Genomic DNA, 26,835 nt, shown 5'->3' on the forward strand with positions numbered 1-26,835 from the left:
TTACTCAGTCTCTTCCCCTGACTTCACTTTGGGCCTTTTCACCATCGTTAATCTATTCTTCTACTTGCATATATACAATACCAACCTATTAAGTACCCTCCTCCCTTCCTTTCTCTTCCCTTTATGTCTCCTTTTTAACTTACTGGGCTCTGCTACTGAGTTTTTTCCTTCTCACACAGAAGCCCAATCATCTGTAGCTAGGATCCACGTATGAGGGAGAACATGTGGCGCTTGGCTTTCTGGGCCTGGGTTACCTCACTTAGTATAATCTTTTCCAGATCCATCCATTTTCCTGCAAATTTCATAACTTCATTTTTCTTTACCGATGAGTAGAACTCCATTGTAAAATGTGCCACATCTTCATTATCCACTCATCAGTTGAGGGATATCTAGGCTGGTTCCATTTCCCAGCTAAACATGGTTGAGCATGTACTTCTAAGGAAATGGGATGAGTCCTTAGGATATATGCCTAGGAGTGCTATAGCTGGGTCATATAGTAAATCAATTTTTAGCTGTCTTAGGAACCTCCACACTGATCTCCACAATGGCTGGACCAGATTGCATTCCCACCAACAGTGTAGAAGAGTTTCTCATTTCCACATCCCTGCCAGCATTTATGATCATTTGTTTTAATGATGGTGGCCAATCTGACAGGAGTGAGATGGAATCTCAATGTAGTTTTAATCTGCATTTCCCTGATGACTAGTGACATAAAACATTTTTTTAGATGCTTATATGCCATTCGTATTTCTGCCTTTGAGAACTCTCTATTTATCTCCATAGCCCATTTTTTTTTTCATTTATTTATTTGAGAGCAACAGACACAGAGAGAAAGATAGATAGAGGGAGAGAGAGAGAATGGGCGCGCCAGGGCCTCCAGCCACTGCAAACGAACTCCAGACGCGTGCACCCCCTTGTGCATCTGGCTAACGTGGGACCTGGGGAACGGAGCCTCGAACCGGGGTCCTTAGGCTTCACAGGCAAGCACTTAACCGCTAAGCCATCTCTCCAGCCCATAGCCCATTTTTTAATTGGCTTGTTTGACTTCTTATTATTTAATGTTTTGAGTTCTTTGTATATCCTAGATATTAATCCTCTATCAGATATATAGCTGGCAAAGATTTTTTCCCATTATGTAGGTTGCCTCTTTGCTTTATTCAGTGTCCTTTGCAGTACAAAATCTTTGTAATTTCATGAGGTCCCAGTAGTTAATCTGTGGTTTTATTGCCTGAGCAATTGGAGCTATATTCAGAAAGTCCCTGCCAAGACCAATATGTTGAATGGTTTCCCCTACTTTTTCCTCTAGCAGTTTCAGAGTTTCAGGTCTGATGTTAAGGTCTTTAGTCCATTTGGATTTTGGTCAGATTTGCTAAGGGTTTATCAATCTTGTTTATCTTTTCAAAGAACCAACTCTTTGTTTCATTAATTCTTTGGATTTTTTTTTTTTGTTTCTATTTCATTAATTTCTGTCCTAATCTTTATTTCTTCCCGCCTACTGATTTTTGGTTTGCCTTGTTCTTCTTTTTCCAAGGCTTTAAGGTGAAGCATTAGGTCGTTTACTTGTGACCTTTCTAATTTCTTAATATAGGCACTTAAGGCTACAAATTTACCTCTTAGAACTGCCTTCATTGTGTCCCAGAGATTTTGATATGTTGTTTTCTCATTATCGTTTGACTCTATAAATTTTTTGATTTCCTTCTTGATTTCTTCATTGACCCATTCATCATTTAGTAGTGTATTGTTTAATTCCCATGATTTTGTGTATGCTCTATAGCCTTTCTTGCCACTGATTTGTAGTTTAATTCCATTGTGGTCAGATAGAATGCAGGGAATTATTTCAATTTTCCTGAATTTGCTAAGATTTGCTTTGTGACCTAATATATGGTCTATTTTAGAGAATGTTCCATGTGCTGCTGAAAAGAATGTATATTCTGCAGCCTTTGGATGAAATGTCCTGTATATATCTGTTAGGTCCATTCCTTCTATGACCTCATTTAGTCCAGATGCCTCTCTGTTTATTTTTTCCCTGGATGACCTGTCAATTGATGAGAGTGGGGTGTTAAAGTCACCCATCACCACTGTGTTTGGTGTTATCTGTGACCTTAGTTGTAATAGTGTTTGTTTGACAAATTTGGGAGCCCCCATGTTAGGTGCATATATGTTTAGGATTGTAATGTCCTCCTGTTGGAGAGTGCCCTTAATCAATATAAAGTGACCTTCCTTATCTTTCTTGACTAACGTTGGACTGAAGTCTACCTTGTCAGATATTAGGATAGCAACCCCTGCTTGTTTTCTAGGCCCATTTGCTTGAAACACTGTTTTCCAACCTTTCACCCTAAGATAATGTCTATCCTTTGTAGAAAGGTGAGTTTCTTGGAGACAACAAATTGTAGGACCCTGCTTTTTAACCCAATCTGCAAACCTATGTGTTTTCGTTGGGGCATTGAGGTCGTTTATATTAAGAGATATTATTGAAAGGTGTGTATTTGTTTGCCACTTTTTTTGTGGTTCCGGTTCTACCTGTGCTCTCTTGTATTAACTAGTATTTCAGTATTGCTTGTTTTTTCTAGGTTCCTTATATGTGTGCTTTTCCTTTTCTTCAGCATGGAGGATTCTACCAAATATTTTCTGTAGAGCTGGTTTTGTCTTCAAATACTCCATTAACTTACTTTTTTCGTGGAATGTCCTTATTTCCCCATCTATTTGAATGGATAGCTTTGCAGGATAAAGTAACCTTGGTTGACAGTTGTTATCTTTCAGAACTTGGAATATATCACTCCAAGCCCTTCTGGCTTTTAAAGTTTGTGTTGAATAATCTGCTGTAACCCTGATGGGCTTGCCTTTGTAGTAACTTGATTTTTCTCTCTAACTGCTTTCAATATTTTTTCTTTGGTGTGTGTGTTTGGAACTTTGATTATAATATGGCGAGGAGAAGTTCTTTCCAGGTTTTGTCTGGCTGGGGTTCTAAAGGCTTCCTGTATCTGCATTGGCACCTCTTTCCCAATTTGGGGGAAATTTTCTCGTACGATTTCGTTGAAGATGCCTACTATGCCTTTGGAGTGGAATTCTCCTTCTACTATGCCCTGAATTCTTATATTTGATCTTTTCAGTGTCCCCAATATCTTGAAATTCCCACTCATACTTTTCTATAAGTTTGTCTTTCTCTTTGTTGGACTGTATTAAATCTGCCACCTGGTCTTCTAGCTTAGATATTCTGTCCTCTCCCTCATTCATCCTACTGGTGAGATTTTCTACAGAGTTTTTTATTTCATTAACTGTGTTCTTCATTGCTAGTAATTCTGACTGGTTTTTCTTTATTATTTCTATTTCCTTATTTATGTCTTGTATTACCTTCTTTATTTCATTAAATTGGTGTCCTGCGTCTTCTTTGATTCCTTTGATTTCCTCTTTGGTTTCTTCTTTGATTCTTTTGATTTGTTCTTTGACCTCTTTGAACATATTTACAATCATTCTTTTGAACTCTTTCTCAGGCATTTCCTTTAACTCATTCTCACTGGAGGACATTTCTGATGCATTAATACTTTTAGGTGGATTTATATCATCTTGCTTTTTAGTGTTTCTTGTGTTATAATGTATATATTTTTGCACCTTGGATTAAATTAAAGCTTGGATTTTTCCAGCTAGCTGGGTATTCTTAGCTGTATCAATTGATTTGATGTTATATATTTTCAGGGTTTGAGCTTAAGGTGTTAGGTGTGGCTCTTCAGACTCTCAGAGTATCTACAAAGGTGTTCCTAGGGGTTGAGTTTCCCTGCTATGGGAGTATTCAAGCAGGCTGAGTGGAATAAAATACAGGTAGATTCTAAAATTTAACTAAACACTGTACACATTCAGTCAAAAACAGCCCCAAGTATGTATGCAAGAGTAGTTATTATAACAACCAGATCCTCTATCAACAAAGAGGTTAAGATTTCTGGTCTGTTGAGGGATCCAAGTCAGCTTGTGACCAAGTGAGACCCTTCCCTGGTGCAATCCCAGTTACCTTGGATGATTTTGGTCTCAGTCAAGTTGCTGCCTGGGTCGTCGGGCTGCTGTTCTGATTTCTGGTGGTGGGCACTGGCTTTTCCTGCAGGGCAAACCGAGCCTGGCAAGTGTGGCCCTGCAGATCAGCACCCCTGCTGCTGGAACTGCTGCTGCTAAAGCTGCTGCTCTGGGTCTGTAGCTGCTGCTGCTGAAGCTGCTGCTGGGCCCACCACTGCTGCTGCCTCTGCTGCTGCTGCTGCTGTAGCTGCCACTGCTGGAGCCACCGCTGCTGCTGAAGCTGCTGCTGCTGGGTCCACCACTCCTGCTGCCACTGAAGCTGCTGCTGCGGGATCTGCCGCTGCTGCCACTCCTGGGTCTGCTGCTGCTGGATCTGCTACTGCTGGGGCCACTGTTACCAGTGCTGGAGCCACTGATGTTACTGCCGGACTCTGTTCCTGCTTGGGTCCTGCTGTCGGCCCAAGTTGGCGTGGCCGGGTCCCAGGACCGCTGCTCTGTTCGCTGGAGCTGGGCTCAGGTGGTGGGAGAGGGGAAGGAGCAGCAGCTGCTCTGCTTCTTTCGCTGCTCCACGTGTTCTTCTACCTCGCGGTCTGCTCCTCCGCTGCTCGCTGCCGCTCTCCCTTCACGTGTCCTGAGTTGCGGAGAACGGGGTGTGAGGGGAAGCTCCGGCACCTGGCTTTTCCTGCGGCTGGAGCCGAGCCTGGAGGCTTTCTGGCCGCTGCTGCAGTTGGCAGCTCCGCTGGGGCTGCTTTTGCCGGCCTATGCGGGCTCTGGATGCTCTGGAACTCTTCTACTTCTCCGCTGCCGCTTCAACTTCCTATACACCTCACTTTTTAGTAGAAGTGTGTATTTTGCTGAGTTTTTTTGGTCTTTTTCCCCCCTAGGCTGCTTTGGTGTGGTACCTACACCGCCATCTTAACTGGAAGTCTCATTTGGATTTAATTCTTGTGCATGGAGAGAAAGAAGAATCTATTTTCATCCTTCTACAGATACACATCCAGTTTTCCCTGCACTGTTTGCTGAAGAGGCTGTCTTTTCTCCAATGAGTATTTTTGGCATTTTTATCGAACATCAGGTGGCTATAGCTACCTGGACTTATATCTGGGTCCTCTATTCTGTTCCATTGATCTTCATACCTGCTTTTGTGCCAGTACCATGCTGTTTTTGTTACTATGGCTTTATAGTATAGGTTAAAATCAGGTATGGTGATACCTCCTGACTTATTTTTGTTGCTCAGTATTATTTTAGATATTCGAGGTTTTTTGTGATTCCAAATGAATTTTTGGATTGTTTTTTCTATTTCCGTGAAGAATGCCTTTGGAACTTTGATGGGGATTGCATTAAATGTGTAGATTGCTTTTGGTAAGATCCAGCTGTGCTTTTTTTAAAAAAAAATTTGATTTATTTATTTGAGAGCGACAGACACAGAGAGAAAGACAGATAGAGGGAGAGAGAGAGAGAATGGGCAAGCCAGGGCTTCCAGCCTCTGCAAACGAACTCCAGACGCATGCGCCCCCTTGTGCATCTGGCTAACGTGGGACTTGGGGAACCAAGCCTCGAACCGGGGTCCTTAGGCTTTATAGGCAAGCACTTAACCGCTAAACCATCTCTCCAGCCCCAGCAGTGCTTTTTATATGAAGTCTGGGGAATCAAACTGGGGTTCTCCAGCTTGAGTGGCTCTATCCACTGAGCAATCTCCCCAGTTCTGGATTTTTTTATGAGAAAGAGTTTCATGGTTGTCACAAAATCTGGGCTACATATTGAGAACCTGTATCAAAAACAGTAACAGAAACAAAAACAAAAAAATAACAATAAAAGCAGAGACCCTATTTCCAAAATCCCAGTGGTTCTCACTCAAATTAAAAAACAAAACAGCCGGGCGTGGTGGCGCACGCCTTTAATCCCAGCACTTGGGAGGCAGAGGTAGGAGGATTGCTGAGAGTTCGAGGCCACCCTGAGACTACATAGTTAATTCCAGGTCAGCCTGGACCAGAGTGAGACCCTACTTTGAAAACCCCCCCCAAAAAAAAAAAAACCAAAAAAAAAAAAAACATAGGACTGGCAAGATTGCTCAGTGGTTGCAAGTACTTGCCTGCAAAGTCTGCCAGTCCAGGTTCAATTCTCAAGCTACCCACACAAAAAATGGCACAAGTGGCTGGGCATGGTGGTGCACACCTTTAATCCCAGCACTTGGGAGGCAGAGATAGGGGAATTGCCATGAATTTGAGGCCATCCTGACACTACATAGTGAATTCCAGGTCAGTCTGGGCTAGAGCAAGATCCTACCTAGGAATTTTTTTTTTCTATTCATCGTGATCTATGCCTGTATTTCTGGCACTCAGGATGTAGAGGCAGACAAATCAGTAGTTCAAGATCATCTGCTATAGTGTAAGGCCAACCTGGACTCAAACAAAAACAAGCCTAGAGAGATGGTTCAGCAGTTTAGAGTCCTTCCTGCACAAACATGAGGGCTTTAGACCACACCAGTTCAAATCTGCAGAACCCACATAAATAGCTGGGTTGTGAACATGTGCGCCTGTGACCATAGCCTGACAAGGGGGAGCAGGGACCAGAGAATCATCTGGGCTTTCAAAAAGCAGCAAGCTCTGGTATTAGTAAGAGATTCTAGGTCAAAATAAGAACTGACAGGCTAGAGACATGGCTTAGCAGTTAAGGATCTTGCCTGCAAAGCCATAGACCCAGGTTTGATTTCCTAGAACTCATATAAGCAGATGCACAAGGTGGCGTATACATCTGGAGTTTGTCTGCAGAAGCTGGAGGCCCTGGTGCCCCCATTCATTCTCTCTCTTAAATAAATAACATAACATAAAATATTTAAAAAAACATATAAGGGAATTTCAAATGGGAAAGTGTGGGGGTGGGGAGGGAGGGAATTACCATGGGATATATTTTATAATCATGGAAAATGTTAATAAAAATTTTTAAAAAAACATATAAGGGCTGAAGAGATAGCTTAGCAGCTAAGGCAATTAATTATTGGTAAAGCCAAAGGACCCAGGTTTGATACCCCAGTACCCACATAAATCCATCAAATGCACAAGGTGGCACATGCATCTGGAGTTTGTCTGCAGTTGATAGAGGCCCTGGTGTGCCTGTTCTCTCTATTTGCCTCTTTCTCTCTCAAATTAAAAAAAAAAAAAATAGTGCACGATGTGTTGGCTCACGCCTTTACTCCCAGCACTCGGGATGCAAAGGTTGGAGGATGGCCATGATTTCAAGGCCACCCTGAGACTACATAGTGAATTGCAGGTCAGCCTGGGCTACAGTGAGACCCAACCTCAAAAAAAAAAAAAAAAAAAGCCGGGTGTGGTGGCACACGCCTTTAATCTCAGCACTTGGGAGGCAGAGGTAGGAGGATCACCATGAGTTCGAGGCCACCCTGAGACTACAGAGTAAATTCCAGTTCAGCCTGGGCTAGAGTGAGACACTACCTCAAAAAACCAAAATAAATAAATAAATAAATTGAATAAGTAAAAAAGGTAAAATAAAATAAGAACTGTCACAAACGGTAATGGAGAAGGACACCCAATGTTTTGCTCTGGCCACCACAGACAAGAGCCTCCATCCTCCGCACCACAGGTGAGCCCATGAGACCCTACAAGTGTCCATATGCACATACATGTGTATACCACACACACCACATTAAAAACACACATATACACAAACAAAACAAAAAAGCAGAGACTTTTAAAATGGCTCAGCAGTTAAAGGCACTTGCTTGCAAAGCCTGTTGGGCCAGGGGTTTAATTCTCCAGACACCCACGTAAACTGGACACAAAAAGTGGTACAAGCATCTGGTATTTGTTTAGAGTGGCAAGAGGCCACCGGTGTGTATGTACATATAAACAAACAAACAAATGAATGAATGAATAGATAAATAAATGAATATATAATAAACCAAAACAGAAAATGAAGTACAACCAGGTGTGGTGGCACATGCCTTTCATTCCAGCGCTCAGGAGGCAGAGGTAGGAGGATCACTGTGAGTTCAGGCCAGCTTGGGACTACAGAGTGAGTTCCAGATCAGTGTGGACTAGAATGAAACCCTACCTAAAAAACAAAACAAAACACAAAAAGGGCAAAATTAAGAGTGAGAGAAAACAAATAAATGACTTCCCAGGGTTTGAATATGCAACATCAGTAGGTAATTTTGGGAGTAAGTACTGTTCAGTATCCTTGGTTGTGGTAGTGTTTATGCAACTATATGTTTTTTCTTCTTATTTATTTATTTGAGTGACAGAATATATGAATGGGTGTTCCAGGGCCTCCAGCCACTACAAATGAACTCCAGATGCATGGGCTCTCTTGTGAATCTGGCTTCACATGGGTACTGGGGAATCGAACTTGAGTCCTTTAGCTTAGCTGGCAAGTGCCTTAACCACTAAGACATCTCTCCAGCCCCAATTATATGTTTTGTTTATATATACTAAAGAGTGTGAATGTTACTTAAATTATATCTCAGTAAACCTGACTTGAAAATGTTACACTTGGGGAGCAGCACTCCCAGCACTTAGGAGGCAGAGGCAGGAAGATCACTGTGAGTTCAAGGTCAGCCTGTGAAACCCTGCCTCAAAAAAAAAAAAAAAAAGTTACACTTGGAAGGCTGAGAGTGGTGACACATGCCTTTGATCCCAGCTGATATAGGAGGATCACCATGAGTTTGAAGTCTGTCTTGGACTACAGAGTGAGCTTCAGGTCAGCCTGGGCTAGAGGGAGACTCTGCCTTGAAAAACCAACAACAAGGTTATCCTCGTAGGAGTGTCACATAGGAATGCAGCTAAAAATACATAGCAATCATAACAATGAAAAGGAAAGAGTATGGTTCTAAGTTAGAAAAGTCTCAGATCTATTCTGTGTAGGAGGAGAACAAAAATCTTAATTTACTTTAGTTATTCTGTTAACTGGGTGTGCATTTTAAAATGCAAAGAAAAACAATAGAGGGTAAAAGTAAAATACAGACATCTATTGCTTACTAACAGTAATTTGTGTTAGAAATAAAATGTTCCATGTAGAAACAGAGGAAGGAAGTCTAGTCTCATCTTCTTTTTGAGGGGGTGGTTTCGAAGTAGGGTCTCGCTCTGACCAGGCTGACCTAGAATTAACAATGTAAGTCTTAGTTGGCCTTGAACTCACAGCATTCCTTCTACTTCTGCCTCCTGAGTGCCGGGATTAAAGGCATGCACCACTACAACTGGCACAAGTGTAATTTTTTTTTTTTCGAGGTAGGTTCTCACTCTAGCCCAGGCTGACCTGGAATTCACTGTTGTCTCAGGGTGGCCTGGAACTCACAGTGATCCTTCTACCTCTGCCTCCTGAGTGCTGGGATTAAAGGTGCGTGCCACCACATCCGGCTACAAGTGTAATATTTTATATTTTATTTATTGAGGGAGGGAAGAGAGAGAGAGAGAGAGAGAGAGAGAGAGAAAGAGAGAGAGAGAGAGAGAATGGGTAGTATGCCAGGGCCTCTAGTCACTGCAAATGAACTCCAGACACATGCACCACTATGGGCATCTAGCTCTACATGGGCACTGGGGAATCAAACCTGGGTTATTAGGCTTTGCAGGCAAGCACCTTAACCACTGAACCAACTCTCCAGCCCCCAGACTTTTTTTCTTTTCAAGGTAGAGTCACGCTCTAGCCTAGGCTGATGTGGAATTTACTATGTAGTCTCAGGGTGGCCTCTAACTCACAACAATCCTCCTACCTCTGCCTCCTAAGTGCTGGGATTAAAGGCCTATGCAACCATGCCCCACTTTTTTTCTTTTATTTTTATTTATTTATTAGAGACAGTGGGGGAGAGGGGGGCGGAGAATGGGCATGCCAGGGCCTCTAGCCACTGCAAATGAACTCCAGACGCATGTGCCACCATATGCATCTGGCTTACATGGGACCTGGAGAATTGAACCTGGATCCTTAGGCTTTGCAGACAAGTGCCTTAACCACTAAACCATCTCTCAGGCCCCCAAAACTTATTTGTTAATTTTAATTAATTTATTTATTTGAGAGGGAGAGAGAGACAAAGAAGAGGCAGATAGAAAAAGAGAGGGCTGGAGAGATGGCTTAGTGGTTAAGGCACTTGCTGCAAAGCCAAAGGAGCCAGGTTCAATTCCTCAGTACCCATATAAGCCAGATGTACAAGGTGGTGCATGTGTCTGGAGTTCATTTGAAGTACCTGAAGGTCCTGGTGCTCCCGTTCTCTCTATCTGCCTCTTTCCCTCTCTCTCTTTATCTCTCTCAAATAAAAAATAAAATTAAAAAAAAAAAGTTGGGTGTGGTGGCGCACACCTTTAATCAGAGCACTTGGGAGGCAGAGGTAGGAGGATTGTCATGAGTTTGAGGCCACTCTGAGATTACATAATGAATTCCTGGTCAGCCTGGGCTAGAGTGAGACCCTACCTCAAAAAAACAAAAACAAACAACAAAAATTTTAAAAAGGGAGAAAGAAAATGGGCTTACCAGGGCCTCCAACCACTCCAAGTAAACTCCAGACACATGTGCCACCTTGTACATCTGGCTTACATGGGTACTGGGGAATCAAAACTGGGTCCTTAGGCTTGGCAGACACTACCTTATTTGCTAAGCCATCTCTCTAGCCCCAAACTAATTTTTAAAAATGTATTTATTAGTGAGAAGAGAATGGATGCACCAAGGTCTCTTACCACTTCAAATGAACTCCAGACATATGTGCCACTTTGTGTATCTGGCTTTACGTGGGCACTGGGGGATCTAACCCAGGGTGGCAGGCTTTGCAAACATGTACCTTTAACTGCTAAGTCATTTCCCTAACCGAATAAAAAGGTTATTTATTTATTTATTTTTTGATTTTCGAGGTAAGGTCTCACTCTAGTCCAGGCTGACCTGGAATTCACTATGTAGTCTCAGGGTGGCCTCCAACTCATGGTGATCCTCCTACCTCTGCCTCCCGAGTGCTGGGATTAAAGGCATGCGCCACCACACTCGGCTTATAAAAGTTTTTTTTCCAAAGGAAGCAAGGGCTGGCAGGATGGCTTAGCAGTAAAGGTACTTGCCTGCAAAGCCTAAGGACCCAAGTTCAATTCTCCAGTACCCAAGTCTGAAGTTTGTTTGCAGTGGCTTAAGGCCGTGACATACCTATTCTCTCTCTCTCAAATAAATAAAATATTTAAAACAAGGAAGCAGAGAGTGAAGAACAAACTGGGAAACAGATATAACATTCAAAGGCACATTCCTACCACAAGGCCTCATTTCCTAAAGTTTCTACAATCTCCTCAAATGGCGCCCCCTGAAGTGTTTAACACATGAACTTATGGGGGTCGTATCACATACAAACAAGTACAAAAGAATTAGCTCGAAACAGATCAGAGGCTTAAATATAAGAACTAAAACTATAAAATTCTTAGAAGAAAACATAAGGCAAAAAGCTTTAGTACACTGGGTTTGACAATGATTGAGTATGATATGAAAAATACAGGTGACAACTGGAAAAGAGATAAAATGGACTTTACCAAGATTAAAAATATCAGCACACCAAAGGAGACTATAAAAAGGATGAAAGCCCAAGGTAGTGGTGCATGCCTGTGATCCCAGCACTAGGGAAGCTGAGGTAGAAGGATTATGAGTTTGAGGCTAGCTTTAACTACACAGTGATAATGAGTTCAAGGCCAGACCGGGTTGTATGGTGAGACTTAATCTCAAAAAACAGTTAATAATAGCCAATACAATGTTAAAAATATGATGAGGGGGCTGGAGAGATGGCTTAGTGGTTAAGTGCTTGCCTGTGAAGCCTAAGGACCCCAGTTTGAGGCTCAGTTCCCCAGGACCCACGTTAGCCAGATGCACAAGGGGGCGCACATGTCTGGAATTCGTCTGCAGTGGCTGGAAGCCCTGGCGTGCCCATTGTCTCTCTCTGCCTCTTTCTCTGTCTGTCGCTCTCAAATAAATAAATAAAAATAAACCAAAAAAAATTTTTTTTAAAAATATGACGAGGGCCAGGCATGGTGGCGCACGCCTTTAATCCCAGCACTCGGGAGGCAGAGGTAGGAGGATCACCGCGAGTTGGAGGCCACCCTGAGACTACATAGTGAATTCCAGGTCAGCCTGGGCTACAGTGAGACCCTACCTCGAAAAAACAAAAACAAAAGTAATGTGAATAAGGGCTGGAGAGATGGCTTAGCACTTAAGGCACTTGCCTGCAAAGCCTAATGATCCAGGTTCGATTTTACAGGTCCCATGTAAACCAGATACACATGATGGTGCACACATCTGGAGTTCGTTTGCAGTGGCTAGAGGCCCTGGCACACCCATTCTCTCTCTTTCTCTCTGTCTCTAATAAATAAATAAAAATAAATATTTAAAAAATATGATGAATAAGAATAAGCTAACAGAGAATCAAAAAGTATTCTTTGATGGGCATGGTGGTGCATGCCTTTAATCCCAGCACTCAGAGGCATAGGTAGGAGGATTGCTGTGAGTTCAAGGCCACCCTGAGACTGCATAGTGATTTCCAGGTCAGCCTGGACTACAGTGAGACCCTACCTCAAAAATACAAAATAATAATAATAAGCATTATTCCCCATTACAGAGCATATATTCTTTTGTTGTTGCTGCTGTTTTCAAGAGAGGAGTTTTCTCTAGCCCAGGCTAATCTGGAGCTCACTCTCTAGCCCAGGCTGGCCTTGAACTCATGGTGATCTTCTTATCTCAGCCTCTCAAGTGTTGGGATTAAAGATGTGTGCTACTATGTCAAGCTTAGAGTATGTATCTTTTAAAGGCACATAAGAACATGTGTGAAAATGGGCCATATAAGTAGCTCTAGATCTCAAAGGGATATTCCAGGAATTCAAGCACGTGAGTTTTGCACAGACCATATTCTCTGACAACACTGTTAGCAAATCCAGCTTTCTATAGGTTGAGAAGATCTTATCTGAGCTGGGGACCAATGATGGACAGGATAAGAGGGTCTGTTAGAAGGATTGGATTCCTATTCCCATCATATGAACTGAATCTGGCTAGAATGTCTTTTTGCTAACATCAGATTTTTTTTTTAATTTATTTGAGAGAAACAGAGAAAGAGGCAGAGAGAATGAAACAGAATGGGTGCACCAGGGCCTCCAGCCACTGCAAATGAACTCCAGATGCATGCACCACTTTGTGCATCTGGCTTATATGGATACTGGGGAATTGAACCTTGGTCCTCAGGCTTCGCAGGCAAGCTCCACAACTGCTGAGCCATCTCTCCAGTGCTAATGTCAGTTTTTACTGGGTCTCTGTCACTTGCAACTCAAAAGTCCTAGCTAACATAGATGCTCATAAGCAAAGGCAGATAGTTATTCAGGTATCTTGTTATTGTATGAATAACTCTTATTTTCTTTAAAGTATGAGCCATGTTATTTTATGTAGCTATCATGGAATGATATTTCTGTGGAGTGCTAGGTCCTGAGCCCTAACTCACCCATACTAAGCATGATCTCTATCACTGAGCCACAGTTCCTCCCCCTGACACTAGAAGTTTTGATTCTTCCTTTAGCCTGTTTCAGTTTTCTTGCTTGGTTATTTAAGTAGCACAGGATGGTTATATGCCCAAAATCCTGCTCATTTTATCTTGTGAACAATCGAGGACTTTTTACTTCATTTTCTTCTCTTTTTTCTCTAGGCAGGGCCTTACTCTAGCCTAGGCTGACCTAGGATTTACTTTGGGATTACACATGTGCCACCATGTAGGGCCCTCTTCCTAACTTTCTGGAGACAATTCTATTATATTCCAGGCTGGCCTGGAACATGCTGTGTGGCCTAGGCTGGCCTCAAGATCACAGCAATCCTCACCACCATGCATGGAAGGCCTTTTTTTTTTTTTTTTTTTGAGGAGTTTACTCTAGTCCAGGCTGATATAGAACTCACTCTGTAATTCAGGTTTAGCCTCAAATTCATGGCAATCCTTCTACCCCAGCCACCAGAGTGCTGGGATTATAGGTGTGAACCACCATGCTTGGGATCTTTTTCAAGGATAATTTGTACCATATTTCTCTCTAATTGTTTTGTCTTTATTTTATTTATTTATTATTATTTTTTGATTTTTCAAGGTAGGGTCTCACTCTAGCCCAGGCTGACCTGGAATTCACTATGTAGTCTAAGAGTGGCCTTGAACTCACTGCAATCCAAGTACTGGAATTAAAGGTGTGTGCCACCATTCCCGGTTTGTTTTTCTTTAGAATCTAAACTCTCACAGGAGACAAAATGTCTATGTCAATGTTAATGGAGTGTCCATAGTGTGGCCACTGTACATATTTTACCTTATTTAAGTGGTGTGATGATAATGCGTTGTTCATGGGTTGGTTTTTTTTTACTGGGGGTGTGTATGTGTATATGAGTGCAGACATGAATGTGCTCCAGCACATGAATGGAGGTCAGAGGCAGAGGATAACTTCCAGGTGTCAGTCCTTGCCTTCTACCTTGTGTGAGGCAGTGTCTCTAATTTGCTCACTGCTGTATTTGCCAGGTTAGTTGGTCTGCAAGCTTCTGGCAATTGCCTACCTCTGCTTCCTTTCTCGCCCTAGGTATGTTGGGATTACAGATGCTAATGCTTCAGGGTTTGTCTTTTTATTTTGATTTTATTATTTTATATTTTATTTTATTTTATTTTTTGAGGTAGGTCTCTGTTGCAGTTAGCTTCCTGGTGCTGGCAGAAAGCACCCAACCAAGAGCAGCTTATGGGAGGAAAGGGGTTATTTTGATTTATGGACTTGAGGGAAAGCTCTATGATGACAGGGAAAAACAATGGCTTGAACAGAGGCTGGACATCACCTCCTGGCCAACATGATGTGGACAAAAGCAGCAGGAGAGTGTGCCAAACACTGGCCAGGGGAAGCTGGCTATAATACCCATAAGCCTGCCCCCAGCAATGTACTACCTCCAGGAGGCTCCAATTCCCAAATTGCCACCAGCTGGGGATCAGCATTCAGAACACATAAGTTTATGAGGGACACTAGAATCAAGCCACCACAGTCTCCCTCTAGCCTAGGCTGACCTGTAGAACTCTCTCTGTAGTTCCAGGCTGACCTTGAATTCACAGTGTTCTGCCAATCTTTGTCTCTCAAGTACAGGGACTAAAGCATGTGCCACCATACCCAGCTGGTGTCTGTCTTTTGTTGGTATTGTTTTATTTTTTATATTTTACTTATTTATTTGAGAAGGTGATCGAGAGAGAATGGGTACACCATGGCCTCTAACCACTACAAATGTGTGTGTCTCCTTGTACATCTGATTTTATGTGGGTACTGGAGAATCAAACCAGGGTCCTTTGGCTTTGCCTACAGTGCCTTAACCACTAAGCAATCTCTCTAGCCCATTGCTGTTGTTTTAGGTAGGGTATTGTTCTAATCCAATCTGACCTGGAATTCACTATATCGTCTCAAACTGGCGATCCTCCTACCTCTACCTCCCAAGTACTAAGACTAAAGCTTGTGTCACCACGGCCATCCAGGGTCTTTCTTTTAAGCAGGGGTCTGGGGATCTGAACTCAGGTACTCATGTTTGTATAGTAAACTTTACTCATTGAGTCATGTTTGTAGCCCCATAGTTCAGTTTTTGAGACAGGATCTCACTCTGCAGCCTAGTTTGGCTTATATTTCCTACTGAGTTATTTAATTATATTTCTGCTTTCTGTAACAATATGCCTGACAAAACAATATAAGGGAGGAAGGGCTTGTTTTGACTCACAGTTTGAGGGGATACAGTCTGGCATGGCAGCTGTGGTGGCAGGAGCTTGAGGTTGTTGGTCAGATTGCATCCACAGTCAGAAAACAGCAGAGATGAATGCTGGTGCTAAGCTCACTTCCTTACTTTTTCCACCCCTTTTCTTTTTTGAAGCAGGGTCTCATTCTAGCCTAGGCTGACATTGAACTCACTCTGCAGTCCCAGGCTGGCCACAAATATAGCAGTCCTCCTGGATTAAAGGCATGTGCCACCATGCAAGACTCTTTTCTTTTTTCCTTTTTTGTTTGTTTGTTTGTTTTGTGTTTCGAGGTAGGGTTTCACTCTAGCTTAGGCTGACCTGGAATTCACTATGTAATCTCAGGGTGGTCTCAAATGCTTAGTGATCCTCCTACCTCTGCTTCCCAAGTGCTGGGATTAAAGGTTTGCACTACCACATTTGGCTTTTTTTTTTTTTTTTGGTTTTTCATGGTAGGGTCTCACTCTAGCCCAGACTGACCTGAATTCACTATGGAGTCTCAGGGTGGCCTCAAACTCATGGTGATCCTCCTACCTCTGCCTCCCGAGTGCTGGGATTAAAGGCATGCATCGCCATGCTCAGCTTCTTCTTTTTTTATTTTTAATGTTTTTATTTATTTGAGAAAGAGAGGCAGATAGAGACAGTGAGAGAATGGGTGCACCAGGGCCTCCAGCCACTGCATACAAACTCCAGATACATATGTCATCTTGGGCATCTGGCTTATGTGGGCCCTAGGGAATGGAACCTGGGTCCTTAGGCTTTCCAGGCAAGTGCCTTAACTGTTAAGCCGTCTCTCCAGCCCTCTTTTTATTTCCTTTTTATTCAGCCCAGGATCTCAGCCCATAGGATGGTGCCACCACATTCGGGGTATGTCCTCCCTTCTCAGCTTGACCTTTCAGAAACACCCTCACAGACACACCAGAGATTGGCTTCTCTGGGTGACTCTAACTCTAGTCAAGTTGACAATGAAGGTTAACTATCACAAGTTTACCCTTTGTCAACTTGACATCCAAACATATCACTTTAAATCATAGCATTCTACCTCTGGCCTAAAAGTCTCATTTTAATATTGTAATACAAAATGCATTCAGTAAATCTCTAAAGCAGTCCTGACACTGTTCAAATGGCCAAAGTCTGTCCTGAGACAAGCTCTTAACAACAAACCCTGAAAGTGTAATATCAAAGGGCAAATTATGTACTTCCCATATACGGTGGCATAGGGAAACATTTCCTTTCTGAAAGGGAGAAATGGGGGCATTGCAAGGGAAGATCAGGTCAAAGCAAGACCCAACCCAACAGAGCAAACAAACCTTGCAGGTCCATGTCCTGCATCTGGGGCTCTTGGTGGTAACATCATAGGTGGTCCCACCCTCCAGTTCTTCTGCTTGCAGCACATCCCTCTCTTGGATCCATTCCATTCTGTGCCTACAACTTTCCCTTATGGGTGTTCTGACAGCTCCAATATCCTAGGGTGTTACTGTGACCGAGGCTTCACCTTCACAGCATCACACAAAGAACCCCAGCAGCTTCTTGTGCTACACAATGCCTTAGCTTCTGTAGCTTTCTAGAACCTCTATGACACTATAACTCTTGTGAGTTTCTTCAAAACCAGTACCTTGTAAGTGAGTCTGCCAAGTTCTGCTGCCAGCTGGAGATGTGGCCCATTCCTCTTCTACCACAGCTCTAGTGGCCTTTCTGAAGCTAAGTAGATCAATCTGAGAAGACACTTCCCCAGGTGGCTGTTGGAGAGGAAACCCTTTCAGTGGCTTTTTCTCTTCAGGACCAGTCTTTTGTATTAGTTTATCTTTTTCATTGCTGTGAGAAAACACTTTACAAAACTAACTCAAAGTGCTTTCTTTTGTTTATTTATATTTATTTATTTGAGAGTGACAGAGAGAGAGAGAAAGAGGGAGGGAGGGAGAGAGAGAGAGAGAGAGAGAGAGAGAGAGAGAGAGAGAGAGAGAGAGAGAATGGGCACGCCAGGCCTCCAGTCACTACAAATGAACTCCAGACGCTTGAGCCCCCTTTTGCATCTGGCTAATGTGGGTCCTGGGGAATTGAGTCTCGAACTGGGGTCCTTAGGCTTCACAGGCAACTGCTAAGCCATCTCTCTAGCCCAAGAAGTATTTATTTTCATCCTTGGTTTGAGGGGATAAAATCCATCAGGCAGAAAAGGTATGTCAAGGACCACAGACAGCTTTAGCTGTAGTTTTCTACTTGCTACAGGTATGACTTTGACTTTTTTTTTTAATTTATTTTATTTATTTATTTATTTGAGAGTGACAGACACACAGAGAAAGACAGATAGAGGAAGAGAGAGAGAGAATGGGTGCGCCAGGGCTTCCAGCCTCTGCAAATGAACTCCAGACGCGTGCGCCCCCTTGTGCATCTGGCTAACATGGGACCTGGGGAACCGAGCCTCGAACCAGGGTCCTTAGGCTTCACAGGCAAGCGCTTAACCACTAAGCCATCTCTCCAGCCCGACTTTGACTTTTCATATCTTCATCTGTAAAATGGGCATACACAAGGCCCTTGGTTTCCCATGAGAAAGAGTGGGTAAGACCCTATTGCTGAAGACATCACATGCCTGAGCAGCAAAATCACTGAAAAATCAAGCTGTTGCTGAGCAGAAAACCTTCTCCCTGTAGCCCAGCCAACTGAAAGCTGGAAAAAGCTGCACTGTTCCTTATGGGAAACAGAAGTCATCAGTGGTGAAAACAGTGAACATTGGAAACCTCAAGTTTGGTCAGATAGGCCAAATGACTGAACGAGTGCAATAGTGGCATGTCTGCTCTGGGGGAAACCAACTGCTCTCTAATTGGACTGAAGGCCCACTCTATGGGAGGAAATATGTGCCTGGTACTGAAAACCTAATCAAAAGCTTATGGCAAGGGAGGTCATGAGCCTTAGGGGTATAAAGCCTGCTCTTGTTTGGATAAATACATATATTATTCTCACCAAATTGCCCTAAAAGCACTACACTTAATGTTCATATTCACATATTACTGCTACTCTCACTTCTGGTTGGAGAAGCTTCTCTTTTCAGATGGTGATGACCACCAGGATGACCTGAAAGGCAACATAGTGCTGAGAAGAAGGGACGGAGGAGTGTCCAGCACTGAAACATCTCACACCCTCCAAGGCTCAGGGTCCATTGTAGAAGAGGGGGCGGAAAGAATTTAAGGGCCAAAGGAAGGGTACCACTCCTTCCATACAACAGTCTGGACAGAATTTGACCTCAATACAAGTCCTTGCAGTGCCTACCAGTACCCACACAAGACCCTCATAATAGGAGAAAAAGATGATGGCATCAAATTAAAAGAGAGACTAATGGAGAGAGGGAGGGGATATGACGGAGAGTAGAATTATGAAGGGGAAAGTGGGGGAGGGGAGGGAAGTGAAATTCCATGGTTTGTTGTCTGTAAGTATAGAAGTTGTCAATAAAAATATATACATATTTTGCTGGGGGCATATGCCCAGCCCCTGCACCACCCCTGCTGCTGCCTGGGCAGGGAGAGGGGGGCACGGTGCCTGTAATTATTAAACATGTATTCAATTAAGCTTATATATATATATATATATATATATATATATATATATATATATATATATAGTAAAATGGGCATACAGTGACAATGGTTTGCTAGTGCTGACATAACTAAATACACTGAATATCTTAAGCAGATATGATCTGCTTTCGTTTAAGTTTTTTAAATGCCTTTATTTTTATTTATTCATTTGAGAGAAAGAGGCAGAGAGAGGGGGAGAGAGAGGAAGAGAGAGAATGGGCATGCTAGAGCATCCAGCTACTGCAAATGAACTCCAGATGCATGTACCATCTTGTGCATTTGGTTTACATGGGTCCTTGGGAATTAAACCTGGGTCCTTTGGCTTTGCAGGCAAGTGCCTTAAATGCCAAGCCATCTCTCCAGCCCTTAATTTTTATTTTTCAAGATAGGGTCTCACTCTAGCCCCGGCTGACTGGAATTCATTCTGTAATCTCAGGTTGGCATGGAACTCACGATGATTCTCCTACCTGCTCTGATTACAAACCCAAACCATGTCTTGATCCCATGATACTTCCTTCCTGGTTTGATTCCTCTCTGGGCCCAACAAGATGCTCTTCCTATAGAGAAGTCTCCCATTTTCTTTCTGAAACTACTCCAAGTTTGCTTTTAAAATGAGGACACATCCTGTCCTGGCTCCTCACAGCTCAGCAAGTATATTTCCAAGACTGCTGCTAGTCTCTTCTTTGGATAAGTCACTTATTAAAATTTAATGATAATCACTTATATTTATAGCCTTTTCCCATTTACAAAGCTCTTTTCTATCCATTATCTTTTTTAATCCTTACAGCATCTGTGAGGAGGAAGTATGTTTTTCTCTACTTTGCAAATGAAGAAAGTAAGACTCTTAAGAGTGGCATTAGAAGCTGGATGGAGTTGGGCATGGTGGCATATGTCTTTAATCCCAGCCCTCAGAAGAAGCTGGATGTGGTGGCTGATGCCTGTAATCCCAGCTTGGAAGGCTAAGGTAGGAGAATACAGAATGCAAAGCTTCCTATGCCTCTATAGAGAGCTCAAGGCCAGCCTGGGCTACATGAAATTCTGTCCACCACCCCTCCCCGCAAAAACATCAGTGTCCAGGGCCACATAGATCATATGTGGTAGAGATGCACCTCAAACTCAGGTCTATATGTTTTGATGTGTTGGAAGTAACTTGTATATTCAGATATTTGTTAAAATTTAATTTTTTTAATTTAAGCCAGGCATGGTGGTACACGCCTTTAATCCCAGCACTTGGGAGGCAGAGGTAAGAGGATCACCATGAGTTCAAGGCCATCCTGAGACTATACAATGAATTCCATGTCAGCCTGAACTAGCATGAGACCCTACCTTGAAAAACCCCCTAAAATAAAAATAAAATAAATTATTTGCAAGATAAAATAAAATAAAACAAACTATTTGCAAGAGAGAGAGAAAGAATGGGTATGCCAGGGCCTCCATCTACTACAAACAAACATACAGTGTGTGTGTATACACTATATATATAGTGTGTGTATGTATGTGTGTATATACACTATATATCTGTATATAGATAGGTAGGTAGATAGATAGATAGATAGTTTTTAAAATATTTTTATTTATTTAACAGAGAAAGAGGGAGAGAGAGAGAGAATGGGCATGTCAGGGCTTCCGGCTACTGCAAACAAACTCCAGACGCGTGCGTCCCCCTGTACATCTGGCTAACATGGGTCCTAGGGAATCAAACCTGGGTTCTTTGGCTTTGCAGGCAAACACCTTAACCCCTAAGCCATCCCTCCAGCCCTATACATATAGATTTTTTTGAGGTACGGTCTCACTCTAGCCCAGGTTGACCTGGAATTCACTATGTTGTTTCAGGGTGGCCTTGAACTCACAGCAAACTTCCTACTTCTGCCTCCCAAGTGCTGGGATTAAAGGTGTATGTCACCACACCTGGCTTACTTTTTTTTTTTTTGGAATTTTTTTTTGTTTTTCAAGGTAGGGTCTCACTCTGGCCCAGACTGACTTAGAATTAACTATGCGGTATCAGGGTGGCCTTGAACTCATGGCAATCCTCCTACCTCTGCCTCTCAAGTGATGGGATTAAAAGCATGAACCACAACACCTGGCCTGGCTTAATTTTTAAAAATTTTATTTATTTATTTATTTGAGAGCGACAGACACAGAGAGAAAGACAGATAGAGGGAGAGAGAGAGAATGGGCGCGCCAGGGCTTCCAGCCTCTGCAAACGAACTCCAGGCGCATGCGCCCCCTTGTGCATCTGGCTAACGTGGGACCTGGGGAACCGAGCCTCGAACCAGGGTCCTTAGGCTTTACAAGCAAGCCCTTAACCGCTAAGCCATCTCTCCAGCCCTTAAAATTTTTTTTATTGACAACTTCTATAATTATAAACAATATCCCATGGTAATTCCCTCCCTCCCCCCATTTCCCCTCGGAAACTCCACTCTCCAGCATATCCCATACCCCTATTATTTAAAAAAAATACTATTATAGGTTGATATTGTATATATGTAAGGACATTGATTGTGATGGGGAGGTAATATGATGGAGAATGGAATTTCAAAGGGGAAAGTGTGTGGGGGGGGAGGGAATTACCATGGGATTTTTTTTATAATTGTGGAAAATGCTAATAAAAATTTTAAAAAAATACTATTTATTGGCCTGGAGAGTTGGCTTAGTGGTTAAGGCATTTGCCTGCAAAGCCTGCAAACCCAGGTTTGATGCCCCAGTACCCACGTGAGCCAGATGCACAAAGTGGCATTTGTGTCTGGAACTCATTTGCAATGGCTGGAGGCCCTGATATACCCATTCTCTCTCCCCCACCCCCCCCGCCTCAAATAAATAAAATAAAAATTTAAAACTATATATTGACAAAGTCCATAAATAGACAATATATCATGATCATAATCCTCTCTCACCCACCTCCCTTTTCCCCCTCCCAGTCCCCTCTCCACTGGATCCCTTCTTTCCAACTAGTCTCTCTTCTATTTTGATGCCATCATTTTTTTCCCCTCCTATTATGCAGCTCTTGTGTAGGTAGCTTCAGCCACTGTGAGGTCATAAATATCAAGGCCACTTTGTGTCTAGATGACAACATTGTAAGCACTCCTTCCTTTGGTTCTTACATTCTTTCTGCCACCTCTTCTACAATGGACCCTGAGCCTTGAAGGGTGTGATAGAGAAGTCTCAGTGCTGAACACAAGGGCAGATCTTGGTGATGATGAGTCCAGCCCTACTGTGTGTTAGCACTGGCTTCCATTAGCTGTTTTCTCTGGATGTGTGATGTGAGCCAGTTGCTTTTCTTCACCATGCTGAAGCTTCCCCTCAAAAGTGAAAGCCTGAAATAAATCTTTTCCTTCCATAAGCTGCTTCTGGTTGGGTGTTTTGTCCTAGCAACAAGAAGCTAACTGCACCAGGAAGAATGTAGGTAATCTATGACTAGTTAGATTAGAAATTACAACAACAAGGGGCTGGAGAGATGGCTTAGTGGTTAAGGCATTTGCTGGAAAAATCAAAGGACCCAGGTTCAATTCCCCAGTGTCCACATAAAGCCAGCTGCACAAGGTGGAGAATGTGTCTGGCATTTGTTTGCAGTGATTGGAGGCCCTGGCACACCCATTCTCTCTATTTGCCTCTTTCTGTCTCTCTTAAATAAATAAATTAATTAATTAATAAAAATAATAACGACAAAAATTAACAGACATTTGGGCTGGAGAGATGGCTCAGGGGTTAAGGAACTTGCCTGCAAAGCCTAATGACCCAAGTTCCATTCCCTGGTACCCATATAAAGTCAGGTGCACAATGGCACACACATCTGGAGTTCATTTGCAGATACTGAAGGCTCTGTTGCAACCATTCTCTCTCTCTGCTTGCAAATAAATAAAAAATATTTAAAAAAAAAAAAACTAACAGAGGGCTGGAGAGATGGCTTAGTAGTTAAGGTGCTTGCCTGCAAAGACTAAGGATCCAGGTTTGATTCTCCAGGTCCCACATAAGCCAGATGCACAAGGTGGCGCATGCATCTAGAGTTTGTTTGCAGTGGCTAGAGGCCCTAGCATGCTCATTCTCTTTCTCTAATAAATAAGTAAAATAAAAATAAATCTTTAAAAAATAAAATAAAAAACGAACAGAAATTGGCTTCAGCAAAAACTGAACTTATTGGCTCATCCTAACAGATCAACACAAGGGCTGAGTGGGGAAGAAAAGAGGGTATGATGAGAGTGTTACCATCAGAAATGGTTTGGGAAGACCTTCACTGGGTGCCTTTGCTTAGCAGAGAGGAAACAACCCATCGCAGCAAGAAGTCCCAGGGGACATTTGATGTACTCGTATCCCAGGACTGCTTAGCTTGGATCAGCAGGCTACACAATTTATGGCACAGTAGTGAGCACAGTAAGGAGAAACTTGGCATGTTCCAAACAGCACCCACACTGGGAGCATCCGGTCTTTGAGAATGGCTTCGCCTCCTTCCTTCCCACCCTTTCCATCTCTGAGACTGCAGGTGTGTGATGGGCCCTCTTTTTCCTGATGCCTGGAATGGTGCCTGTGCAGGGCACGTGGCAGGGGCCTCACTCCTGTTTTTTGGATGGATTTAGGAGAAAGTTTGTGAATCAGGTTGGTCGGTCGGTCAATCTGGTTGGCAGGCTACCTCTCTTCCTTTGTGTGTGTGTTGGGGGGGGTGTCAGATATTTTCATTGGCTCCTGTTCCCATAGGCAAAGTGGTATGGAAGTCTCTTTCCATACTTTGCCAGCCCCTCCAGCTCATGATTCCAGCACTATAGGGTCTTTGGGAAGCGAGTTATGAATCCCTCTCCAATGAGACAACAGAAGGGAAAATTACACACACAGCTCCTCTACTCCTGGCAATCTTACATGATTGCGTTTATTGTAACTAGAGATATTTTAGTGAACTGGATTCCTGTGTGGTCCAGTGTTGGGCCTACACTACACACACACACACACACACACACACACACACACACACACACACACACGTACGTGAAGTAGTGCTTGATCTGTGCACTTTACAGATGAGGAAACAGGTTCAGAAAGCGCAAGGTCACAGTCATAGCTCATAGCCAAAGACATTCGTTCATCAGCCTCCCTCGCAGTCCCTGGGTTGTTCTCTGGCCTAACAACAGCCTTGACTTTGGGGCTGTGTTCACATTCTCATGGTGTGCGCTCTTCACGCCAGGTGCAGAAAAGGGGGTGCAGAGCGAAATCTACTTCCCAGCCTCTCTCTCTCTCTTGTTCTTCGGTACTCACCTGGATCCCGTTCCACAGGCCGGTGTCCTTCTTGCCCTGGCGACCAAGAGATACCCACAGCGGGCGGGGGGCGCACGCAGTTTAGGAGATTCCCTCGCCCAGGGGTGCTGGCAGTTTCCTAGGAGACTCTGGGAACCTTCTACGCCTCCAAGACCCGAAGGACAAGAAGCGTAACGGTGCGACTTCAGGCTCTGTCCCAGGTCGTAGGTGGTAACGTGGAAGCGAGCCAGAGATGCAGCTCCACGCCAAGCAGCCAATGCTTGTTCGGTCCCGCCCCCACCGCCTCGGGCTTCGCGGGGGCCCGGAGCCCCACGGACCCGGCTGTTGTACGGGGTCCTGGGCCACCCGGGAGCCGGGCCGTGACCGCGCTCGTCGCTCCCGCGGGGACGCGCCGCGGCCGCCCCACCCCCGGGCCGCCGCGCTCCGCTCTCACGCCCGCGCGGAGGCGCGCCTGGGCCGCGCGGGCCCGAGCCTGAGCGCGCACCTCGGCGCGGGAGCGCGTCCCGGGGAGAGCCGGAGCAAGATGGAGGCCGCGCCGCGGCCGCCGCCTGGGCCGAGGCAGCCGCTGCCCCGAGCGCCGAGCCCCGGCGCTTGAGCCGCGCCCGCCCCGGACCCGCAGCCCGGACCCGGCCCAGGTGGGTCTCCCCGCACGCGTCCCCGCGGCTGCGGCCCCAGCGCGGGCCAGCCACCCCAGCCCCCGGCCCTACCCGGGCCCAGCCGCTCCCCAGAGCCCGGGGACAGCCCCTGCCCCGCGAGGCCCAGGCTGCTGGCCGGACCCGCCGCCCGGGCTCCCTAGGCCTGGAAAGCCCTTCCCTAACCCTGGCCCGCCAAGCCTAGACTCCCCTCCATCCTCCACCCAGCCCCGGCACCCCCTAGCCCCTGCCACGAGTCCAGACCCTGCAGTCTCGGCGCCCACTCCACGCAGCCTCGTCCCACCACTTTGCCCTCGGAGACGCTCATGCCCGCCACCACCCCCGGCCGGCCCCGCTATAACCTCCCTAACCCTCCAGCACCTGCCCCTTCCAGCCCTGCTCCCTTTCCTCATAAGCGCGTCCTCCGCCTCCTGGAGCCGCTTTCCGGACACTCAGTGCCCGACCTCCTACCCTGACAGCCAGTCCAGAATCCCCCCCGGGCACCCTGCGTTGGGCGCCTTTGCTAATGCTTCAGTATAGACCTCCATCCTCCTGTCCTCCTCCCCACGGCCCCCTCTCACTCTCCAGCACCAGTCCCCAAAGCTCCCTCTTCAACTCCTCTACCAGCACTTTCTAGTCTCCCCTTCTTCCAACTCCCATGTCATCCCAGCCCCCAACTTTCCTTCCCAGGCCCCCCAGGACGAGATCTTCGCCAGCCCTCCAAGACGCCTTCCCAACACTCTCCTGACCCCCTCTCAGCTCCCCCGTTCCAGCCCCCGGGCCCCCAGCTCCGCCCCAGGCCCCGCCCCCGCGAGTTCCTTGACTCAGGGCAGCCTCGCGTGCGTCCCCAGCTCCCGCCCCGCAGCCCCGCGGTCCGTCCCGGGCCGGCGGCCCCCTCTCTCGCCGCCGCCGCCGGCCCCGCCCCCGGGCACCATGCTGCCCTCGCAGGAAGCCTCCAAGCTCTATCACGAGCACTACATGCGGAACTCGCGGGCCATCGGCGTGCTGTGGGCCATCTTCACCATCTGCTTCGCCATCATCAACGTGGTGGTCTTCATCCAGCCCTACTGGGTGGGCGACAGCGTGAGCACCCCCAAGCCTGGCTACTTTGGCCTCTTCCACTACTGCGTGGGCAGCGGGCTGGCGGGCCGCGAGCTCACGTGCCGGGGCTCCTTCACCGACTTCAGCACCATCCCGTCCGGCGCCTTCAAGGCTGCCGCCTTCTTCGTGCTGCTCTCCATGGTGCTGATCCTCGGCTGCATCACCTGCTTTGCGCTCTTCTTCTTCTGCAACACCGCCACGGTCTACAAGATCTGCGCCTGGATGCAGCTGTTGGCAGGTAGGGGAGGGCCGGGCTCGGGACCCCCAGACAAGGTGCCAGAGATGGGGGTTCCTTCTTGGAGGAGTCACAGACAGATCCTCCTGTTCTGTGTACACACTTCCTAGCCAACACTCAACAGTATTGGGGAAGAGATTTCATGACCCAGAGACACTTCAGGGCAGGGGGACAGAGCCCAGGAATTAGTCATTTAGATCTGTGTGCTTGGAAGTGGGTTAGAATTATGACAGTATCTTTTGTCTGCCTTCGTGGAAATGGTTTTCTGAACCACGGGTTATTCTAAATGTGCTCAATTTCTGCATGTGGGGAGAAACAAGGACTAGG

At 45.1% G+C, this 26,835-nt stretch overlaps 1 protein-coding gene and 1 long non-coding RNA gene across 3 annotated transcripts in view; one reads left to right on the forward strand and one right to left on the reverse strand.

Moving 5' to 3' along the window:
- Positions 1-24,893, reverse strand: part of LOC123454733 — a 42,607-nt gene extending 17,714 nt beyond the window's left edge. For both annotated transcript variants that reach the window (XR_006633458.1, XR_006633457.1), the window contains exon 1: positions 24,541-24,893. This is a non-coding gene — a long non-coding RNA (uncharacterized LOC123454733). The remainder of the gene's footprint in view (positions 1-24,540) is intronic.
- Positions 24,894-26,056: 1,163 nt separating this feature from the next.
- Positions 26,057-26,835, forward strand: part of Lhfpl4 (LHFPL tetraspan subfamily member 4) — a 47,727-nt gene continuing 46,948 nt past the window's right edge. Inside the window, exon 1 of the mRNA XM_004651474.3 lies at positions 26,057-26,511. Within this exon, the coding sequence (XP_004651531.1) occupies positions 26,106-26,511 (406 nt within the window). The 5' untranslated portion in view covers positions 26,057-26,105. The remainder of the gene's footprint in view (positions 26,512-26,835) is intronic.

The sequence above is a fragment of the Jaculus jaculus genome, chromosome 14 (assembly GCF_020740685.1).
Source record: "Jaculus jaculus isolate mJacJac1 chromosome 14, mJacJac1.mat.Y.cur, whole genome shotgun sequence".
NCBI lineage: Eukaryota > Metazoa > Chordata > Mammalia > Rodentia > Dipodidae > Jaculus > Jaculus jaculus.